We start from the raw sequence: 9,822 nt of genomic DNA, 5'->3' as shown, positions 1-9,822 counted from the left end.
CCTCTCTCTCTCTCTCTCTCTCTCTCTCTCTCTCTCCCTCTCTCTCTCTCTCTTTCCCCCCCCCCCCCCCCTCAAAATGATTGCTGTTTGTCAGCCTGGAATGGCATTCTGGAGGTGTAAGGGTAAACCAGAGGAGCATACACTCCTGGTGGCGCTACATGTTGGGCTGTTGGGAATTTCAACCACTGAGCCACTCCATCCCTGTGCTCAATGGATTCAGCACCCCCCAACTGCTGCAGCAGGAACTGTGTAGCTCTCTGCATTGAGGAGGCTAAGTGACAGGATATGGATGCTGAAGAAGGGAGACCAGGAAATAGCTCAAAGCGGTCAAGATTAATAATTGGAGGGGCAGGAAAGCATTTGCATTTGTGTAATATAGTTTCTGTTTTAATTATGGTGAACTATCTCTTTGCCCAGATTGCTGCCGAAGTCACTGCTCCTCTTGCGAAGACGGATGAAATTGTGATTCTCGGAGGAGACAATAACCGTGTTACCTCAGAGGTCACGCGCTTATTGGCAGAGGTCCCTGCGTCTGTCCATGCTCTTACAGGAGTCGATCTAACAAAGGTCAGTGTCCTCTTTCCTTCTAGCATCTGTGTAATTCCATGTTCTGTGCAAACGTTGACGAGTAAGTACTTGGTTTAAGAGAATTGTGACAAATTGCACATTTGTCAAATAGCAGTCTGATACTTCCTTATGATTTAGTGAAGGAAAATAGAACTTGGAAGCTCAGCTCAACACAGCAGTTTCACCCCTCAGACTGAGAATATTGAGTTCAAGCCTCACTCAGTAACAGCAATTTGTATTTATATAGTGCCTTCTTAATGCAGCAATGTCACAGGTGTTCCTCATTGTCCTCTATCAAATTTTGGCATCAAGCCACTTAAGAATATCTTGGAGCCAATGACAAAGGCTTGGATAAAGGGGTAGCATCTTAAGAAAGGCATCTTAAATGAAGAGAATAGGAGTCAGTGGGTGGGAGAGATGTGAAGGAGGGAATCCGAGCTTGGAGCACAGGCAGCTGAAAGCTGTCAGGGGTGGAGAGATTAGTGGTATCAGGTTTGGAGGAGTTCACATATCTGAATGTTGCAGGACTGGAGGAGGTTACAGAGCCAGGGTGGGGAGAGCTTTGAAAACAAGGATTAGAATTTTTAAATTGAGGGGTGGTTTAACTGAGAGTCAGTGTAGGTCACTGCCTCATCTGGGCTGACAATTCGACAATTCCAGCATCAAAAGGGGTTGCTTGATTCATTAAGCCAAGGGTCCTATTGCGTTTTCAGGAGGGTGTCAAAGATCTCTTAGGATTATTAGAAGGGAGTTCTCCTCCTCCTCCTCCTTTGAAAGTCCCTTACCAATTAAGAGTTGCATAAGATACAATAACATCCATGTAATTATTACCCAGGTATAAACCCCAGTCGCTCTTTCGAAATGATTCTCTCAGCATTACATTGTCTTTCTTTTCCAGGTACCTTTAATCCAAAAATTAACCAACGCCCAGGCCTGATCATGAAAAAAAGCCACAACAAATTCAGGATATTTCTCCATAGAAAATACTATTCCACAGACCTCCACCTCAGAACACTTGTATAAGGAACTCCTTTTCTACTGAAAACTTGTGCGATTTTTCTCTTTTAATTTTCTTTCTGTTTTGGTTTCTCTTTAAAACCTCTGGTGCCTTAATTTATTCCAGATCAGAATTCAGTGCATAAATAGCATTTTTCTTTATCCTTTTATAGTCTACTCTTTCAGTAATTGTTTTCCATTTTGTTGCTGATCATTTACAGACAAAACCAATTCTGATGTCCATCTTGCAGGTTGTCTGGAGGGGCTTGTTCAGCAATGGGGAAAAGTTAGCATTTTAAAAGTTTCCTTCCTCTCCACATACCTGTGTCTTGTCCCCTAGCTGTCATCAGTGCCATTACCAATTCCAGCCCAACATCCTGCTAGTGTCAGGATGTATTTTTTTTAAGGTCATAAAGAAGTCAGCAATGTTGTTGGTGAGGGATATGATTTTAAAGAATCTTGGAATGCAGAAGGAAGCCATTTGTCCCATTGGGCCTCGACCAGGCCTTTTAAAAGATTCAGGACTGGAACAAGTTGACCTATCTCAGTGTCTCACTTTGTCCCCAAACACTTACATTTTGAGTAAAACCCAAATTTTGATACCTTTCCGGCTGTGAAGTTGTTTATTTGTTTTTGTTTTTAAATATTAGTGAGTGTCCTGGACATTACTAGACCTCCGTGTGAACCTGCAACATGGACGCAGACAGCAGAGAATGACAAATTCTAAAGCCATAAGTAAAACCAGCAGGAGGCCTTGTATCTGCTGAAGGGATCTTGCTGGTTTGACACAATTATGTAACAATAATGCCATTGGGGTGTTGCTAATCTGATTCTGTTTTTCCTTAAACAATTCTATTGTGCCCAAAGAACAGCGAGAATTGATTAGTGGTGATTGCCATGGGTTGGTGGAGTGTAGAGGATACTTGTGCATGTTTTCCTGGAGTGTATTGAGGTCTGATCCTCATTTGCTGAGCTGTATGAAGTTGTAGATCAAAATCTCATTTAAAACTGAAATTCACAATAGACTCTGGTACGAGGTACACCATGTACAAAAATAGCGTTTGTGGGGATGATTACAGTCTTGTCTTGGCTGTTGAGTGTCTTGTGTGTTGTACATGTGACTACATCGCACAAGTGCACGACAATATAATCTCCAGTTGGTTTTAACATCAATTTAAAAATTGTCCTCTACACACCAGCAATCAAAATATTCGTTTAACTTTCTCCCCTACTGGGGAAGACTCATGAGCACAAGTGAAAGTGATCGTTTTCTGACTTGAAGTGGAACTGCAACTGAAATGTACCTTTTATTGGAGGTTGGAGAACACATTCGCCAGTGTGAGTAATGGTTCCAAACTTTGATCAATGATACATCATAGCTAATTATCCAAACTGGTGCCATGATGTCTCTGATGTCCCTGTATGTGTTGATGGTTAGCATTACTGAGCCTCATCAGATTGAAGTTCTTCATGAAGAATTGAGCTTTATATTCTGTACTGCTTATCAATCGAGTGCCACTGAACAGTCTACAGACTCCAAACAGCTCATTACTAGCTGCTCAATCTATGAAAAGTCTAAAGTTCAACTGAAAAAGGTGGAAGTCATACAATGTTATCAACGAGTTTGTATGAGATTCATTTGTAACTGCCGCAACTTAAATTAGTGCATTTATCTTAAAATAATCAGTGACTTGTTGAAAAAGCAGAAGAACATCATACAGAACAGTTGCTTTTTGGTTACTGTATGCAGCACAGTGTGGTTCCATCCACAAAATATTCACCTTCCTCTCTAATTACGGTACGTGTAGCTGTATAGCGGGGTTAATTGCAACCTGTGCTGTCTAGTTACTGCCAAAAAAACTGCAGATGCTGGAATCCAAGGTAGACAACCAGAAGGCTGGAAGAACACAGCAGGCCAGGCGGCATCTGGAGGAAAGGAGGAGTGAACAGTCCTGAAGAAAGGTAATACTCAAAATGTTGACTGCTCCTTTCCTCCAGATGCTGCCTGGCCTGCTGTGTTCTTCCAGCTTCCTGTTTGTCTACCCTGTCTAGTTACTGACTGACTGTGTGTCATGATATGCAAAATCTGCAATGCAGGCTGCAAAGCCTTTTTAACCGCAAGTCATTCAACCCAAACTCCTGTAGTACAAGTCCGACAAACAAGATGGGTGCTCTTGGATATCCCAGTTTTGCAAAATGTGGTCTGGAAACAGAAGCCTTAATTCACATCATATTCAAAAGTGGGGAGGAGAAAAAACAATTTTAGCCAAATTGAATTGATGTATGCAGTTTTTTTTTCCTGTCCAAGTACTTGAACTTTAAGACAGCCCCACTAGGTATTGTTATCTTCCCTCATTCAGAGGGCTGCTCATTGCATTTCATTGTCTCCCCTTTACTCTTGTACAGTAATCTTTAATGTGGCTTTCTTGTCTTTATCAATTAGATCTAAAACTGAGTTTAATTCTAGGTAGGATGGAATTTTCTTTAGCAGTCAGCACAGATGTGTAACTTTGTGGGGTGACACATCTGTTACACTGTTTGAAATTCATGTCGAAAGGTTCAGAGACGTGAGGTTGCATTTCTGTTCAGGTAAAAAAATCTCCCTGTATGTGAGGAAATTGGAGACTAACGCTGAGCCAATGGGAGACTGTTAACTGGACAGTGACCACTGCCTTGAACAGGCCCAAAGTATTGGTCGCACTTACTTTTATTGTGTAGACAGCTGGAAGTATCTTTTTTTAAAATCAATATTTTAAAATTTTATCTCATTTCTTTACCTGCCAGAAATGAGTTTGCTTCAGTGCGTTGGGTGCAGCTGTTTGAGTAAATCCAAATTTATGGGTTAAAAACAAATCTTAACAGTTGAAAAAGAGGTAAATCTAGTCGATTTAATATGTACTCTTATCAGTTCTATAGAATTAGTGCTAATATTGTGTATTCAATACTGGTAATTGTTCATGTAATCATATTTTAAGGTGGATTTGTATCCATCCTAATTACCACGCAGTGAATATTATAAATGCTGACATTTTCCCTTTTGTCCTGTTTGCCTGACTTCGTCAATTCTCGACTGCAACTTAACACAAATACCATATCAGTTCGCCTCAGATGGTAGTGCACACACCTCCAAGTTCAAAGTTTGGTAGCTCAAGCCACACAACATTTGAGCCAATAGTTTGCAGGAGTGTAGTACTGAAGGAATGCAGCACTGTCTGGGATGCTGTCCTTTCGGTGAACTGTTAAAACAAGACCCTGTGGTGATCGGTGCTTGAAGCAATGAGGTGCCATATAAATGTGAGTAACTACTTTTAGATTGTGTTTATTTACAAGGCACCAGAGATTCCAGGCTGTCTGATTGTGTGCAAGCTTTCTATTTTTCTTTCTGGCCTCGGATGAGTGGATGTTGGAGGAATGCAAGGGTGGGGTTCCAGTTTCAGCCCTCAGGCCACCCTGAAATCCACAGTGATGTAGGGCTCCCATTGGTGAAGTCACCATGCTCACCCTAAAATCCTGCTGTTGTGAGGACACAGCTGATTGCACAGTGCTCCTGGAGTGTGTGTGTTTTGGAATCTCATGAGCACTGAAGCACAACATGACTAAGTCCACCTCTATCCCCATGCCACCATTCTTCGGCCAGAATCTGGGTCATTCATATTTGAATGTAGCAGCAGTAGCCTCTTATGTAAATATCACAAAATCCAAACCTGAAACCTAAACCTGAGCTCCGGTTTAAAAAACTGAACAGACTGCTTGCATTATAGCATCTGAGAAATGCAGCTTATTCAAGTGAATAGAATTTTGTAAAACTAAGGCTGTGATCCTTCTTTCTTTCTTCTTTAAATGGTTGCTCTAGAGCTTTAATCTGTGTCCTGTTTTGAAGCAAACTATTTTTATTTGAGCTGTTTGCTCTAGCACTACTCTCAAACCAGCAAAATCCCCTTTCCTGTCACCTTTCCAGTTAATTTCTGTACGTAGCTGCAGTGCTAAATTCAATATTGAATTGCTTTTGAGGCAGGGAGGGACTGTACAAAGTGGAGGGAATTAGACCACAGCAGGTTTCAGTGCGTACAACTTGTTCACATTGAAATCCCCTGATGAATTTGTATAGGAACACAAGTACAGAAAGAAATGAGTGGGTGTTTGTTGCTATCAGGTAATATTGTGGTAGGATGCATTTAACTGTTGGTTGGAAAACATTATTTCAGCACTGGTTAGCTCGCTGGTGAGGTCACTGTTCAAAAGCTGGGTGTGGAATTTTTAAAACCTAAACGTTGAAGTACGGGACATAACTAACACTCTGATAAGACATGAGCCCAGCACTTAGGGGCCTGTAAGTTAGGAACTAATGTATATTTTTATTTTGTATGTAACATTGTTTGGACTCTGCATGAATGAATAATAAAGGTTTGGGTGATTTTAATTGTATGAATAATATAAATAAAGTGTCTAAAAACCTAACCAATTAATTGGGTAATTTGAATAATTAAAGTTATTAAGATTAATAAACGTACACGTCAGGGTATTGAATTAATCAGCTTTCAGACCTGCTTGCAAGGGGAGTTGTGATGCAAACTTCAAAACCACAAGCACAGCATCTAAACTGGGTTTTACAGAAACTTTGCAACTCTGGTATGAAGAGAAACATCAGGGCAATGTCGTCTTCAATTTGAAAACCAATTCCTCATTTTAATCGTATTTAAAATCTCCTTTTAGAGAAAGTAAAATGGAGTGATTTTGTTTGGTGTTAAACTTTTTTTTAGTGGTGGTTAATTTAGGCAATTGAAAAACCTGGACTAAGATATTGGCCTGTGTAACCTGTTCCTTTCGGGCTAACCTGGCAGTTTGTAATTTAATATTTCATTTTTTCTAAAGTCCACGCATCACTGCACAGAGAGAACACCCCTTGGCCATCACACCTTCAGACTGCAGTAATGGCAGAGGCTGTGCATTGAAGGTGAAAATAATGGGGACGTTGACTGAACAATGGTCAGCAGTGGTTCATTGAGTACTCTGCAGACTCACGAGTTACAACGTCATTATTTTTAAGTCCTACTTTGGAGACTTGAGTACACACAAATCAAGGCTGATACTCCATGCAACACTATTGAGGGAGCGCTGCAGTGTCAGAGCTGGGGCGGGGTTCGGATTGAGGGAGCGCTGCAGTGTCAGAGCTGAGGAGGGGGAGGAGCGGACTGAGGGAGCGCTGCAGTGTCAGAGCTAAGGGGGTGGGAACCGAGGGACCGCTGCAGTGTCAGAGTTGCTTTGTTTTGACTGAGATGTTAAACCAACTTTGACTGCTTTCTTGTGGTGGGGGGTGGTATGTAAAGATCCCACTGGACTATTTCAAAATGTGCAGTGGACCTCCACCTGGAGTCCTGGCCAATGTTTATCTCTCAATCAACATCCGAAGAAAAGATTATTTAGTAGTTGTCATGCTGCCATTTATGGGTGCTTGCTGTGCACAAATGGGTTGCTATGTTCCTGACTGCAGGTAACAATGATATTTTAAGGAGTGTGCTTTGGGACTGTTCTGAGGTTGTGAAAGATCCTGATGAAATGCACTTCTGCTTTCTTTCCCTTTGGTGTGATCTGATTGGAAGAAAGGGAGCTCGCAGTGTTCTTGATGCAGTGCCGACAGAAAGCAGTGAGTGCCGTGCAGCAAGTGAGAGAGAGGCTTCACCCAACTGCTCTGTCATGGAGTTAAACAATCCTATACCGAAGGCAGGAATCTAGCCTGTTTCAGCTCTCTCACGCAGCTTTCCCATGAGCTCCACTCTCCTGTCCTGTCTTGTGCCCCTGTGCATTTTACTGTATGCCCCCCCAGTATCTAACCTGACACACCCCTTCAGAATTTCTTTCAGTGAGGTTGCCTCTTTATTCTGAGCTGTAGTACATGCAGCTAGTAACTTTACCATGACAGCATTACCTTGCCTATGTAATTCACCAGCCCCCAGTGGCACTGGGCTAGTAATCCAGGTATGCAGACTAATGTTCTGGGGACATGGTTCCTACCATGGTGACTGGTGGAGTTTCATCTCAATGAATAAAAATTTGGAATTGCAACCTTGTCTTCGTGATGGTGACTATGACAGCTGTTGATTTGTTTTAAAACAACAGTGTCTGTTTTTAGGGAAGGAAATCTGCCAGCCTTACCCTAACCCTAACCCTACGTATGACTCCAGATCCACTGCAATTTGGTTGACTCTTAACTGCCCTTAGGACTAGTTGAATAAGCTACTCGGTTCATTGGGATTTGGATGGTGGTTAAATGGTTGTTTCAGTGACACAGACATCCAAATTGGAATAATACCTGTTAATTTATGGCACAGGAATGTTCACAGTGACCTTTTTTCCCCTAATCTTCTATCCTGCGTCCTTGGTGTTATTTCCCTGCAAGGCATCATCCTTCCTCAGGCCAGACCTATCACCAGGCCAGGAGCTGGTCTGCTGACTTCGCTGCTGCTGTGTGTAGCCCCTGTTTGGCCAAATTCACTTGGCTAAGGCACCCTTATTTCTGCTGTTTTCTTGGGAAATGTTGTTGGATTCAATGCTTCAGAAGAGAATTAGTGACCCAGCAGAGATTTGAACTTAGAGGCAATATTTAGCTCCAAGCTGTTCAAATATAGCAGGGTGTGATTGATGGCCCGGTTTCTATTCTTGTATAACTATGATGTTACTACGAGCTGCATGTAAGCTTGAAATTGCAAAGACTAAAATAGGACTTGAAACTGTTCATCAGAAACTGTTCTTGCCCTTTTCATTCCGATGTTTTGGTTTGAATTGAGTAACTTATTCCTTACCGTTGCTGGTTAACCCCCAACTTCTCCTCCCTTCTGAAATACAGCTTCCAGACCTCCCTCAGCTGTGACTTGAGAACTAAAACGCTGAGGTGAGGAAAATAATCAGTGTGTTTCATTATCTTGATAGCTTTCTTTATTCTTTCTTTGAGGCTGGGTGGTTTTGCAAGGCCAGTATGTTGCTAACAACATCACTGTGGGTTTGGAGTCACATGTAGACTGGGTAAGGACAGGAGGAATCATTAAACCAGATGGGTCTTTATGCCAATCGAGGGTAGTTGTCACACTCCTGCTGAGACTAGCTTTCTATTCCAGATTGAATTACCTGAAATTAGTTTCTCCAGCTACTATCGGTGACATTTGAACACACACCCCTGAATATTAACAGGGGATCCTGGGTTACTTAATATTCAAAATTATTTCATTTTGGGGCATCCTGAGATTGTAGAAATGGTAACTTGTTTTTACATCCTTGCGCACAAATAGTGAGTAATTTCAAATGAGCCGCATAGTTGATCTGCTGCTTGCTGTTTCTAAAGGAGAAGGTGGAATTAGAGTGGCTTTGCCCCTCATCTGGGGATTTTCATCCAGAAAAACCAATAACTTGCTACATTTTCATCCTCACTGTGGAAAATACATCAAGGTTGTTTTAATGAAGTATTTATTTTATTAGCTTGGCATGTTATTACTATGCAGGCTTTTCATGTGTTTTTTGAATCATCAGTTTTAAGTTTCGAAGCAAAACGTTTCATTTGTTCCAAGGAGCAAGACTTTAGAAAGTGATTAAAGCTGTCCTTTTTATTTTTAAGAAAAGGCCCATGGTTACCGTATGTAGCAGACTTGAAAAGATTGATCTCAATTTCCGTAGGAATTTAGACAAATATTATCTCTTCTAACTAGTCATATTGTACATTGAACATAGAGAGCATCTGGAGTAATGGGAGTGATTAACCTTATACCAGTGCATGTAAATGGTCACCCTATCAAAAGGAAAGAAAAGTAATAATAAAATTAAAGTAGCATTTATCAATCAGTATGTTGTGCGTATTCATACAATATTGTATACTTTTATTCTTCCCAAATGTTTACAATCTGTTTGCTCTTTTACACATGGTGTGGGTGAAGTTCGCGTCCCTACTAGCCACCCCCCTCCCCTCCCAAACAAAACCAAGTCCATCTCGAGTTGCGGAGCCTTCAGGAGGGATGCTGAGGGACTCAGGCAGTTGGAATGTAGCTAACTCTGTGAGCAGTTGCCAAGCCCAAGCCCTGGGTTTCACATTGAACCTCTTGCTCAGTGCCTTGCAGGAACAAGCTACATACTTTGCACCAAGGGTTCTCAGATTCCCAGGTGTTTACAGCTGGCCAACTCAATGGACTGTGTAGATGCTTCTGGTGTGAAGGAGCACCCTCTTACCCACTGTGCCAAAGTGAAAGAGCAAACCACAGTCCCACCACACTCCTG

At 41.7% G+C, this 9,822-nt stretch overlaps 1 protein-coding gene across 1 annotated transcript in view; it reads left to right on the top strand.

The window, feature by feature from the left end:
• Positions 1–9,349, top strand: part of LOC109920032 (flotillin-2) — a gene marked incomplete at its 5' end in the record, with an annotated part of 17,028 nt that extends 7,679 nt beyond the window's left edge. Inside the window, 2 exons of the mRNA XM_048593129.1 lie at positions 418–567; positions 1,466–9,349. Coding sequence (XP_048449086.1) covers positions 418–567; positions 1,466–1,504 — 189 coding nt within the window. The remainder of the gene's footprint in view (positions 1–417; positions 568–1,465) is intronic.
• Positions 9,350–9,822: the final 473 nt, after the last annotated feature.

This window comes from Rhincodon typus, unplaced genomic scaffold, assembly GCF_021869965.1.
Source record: "Rhincodon typus isolate 14 unplaced genomic scaffold, sRhiTyp1.1 hic_rhity00002369, whole genome shotgun sequence".
In the NCBI taxonomy this organism is placed as follows: Eukaryota; Metazoa; Chordata; class Chondrichthyes; order Orectolobiformes; family Rhincodontidae; genus Rhincodon; species Rhincodon typus.
This window is presented reverse-complemented; position numbering and strand designations above follow the sequence as displayed.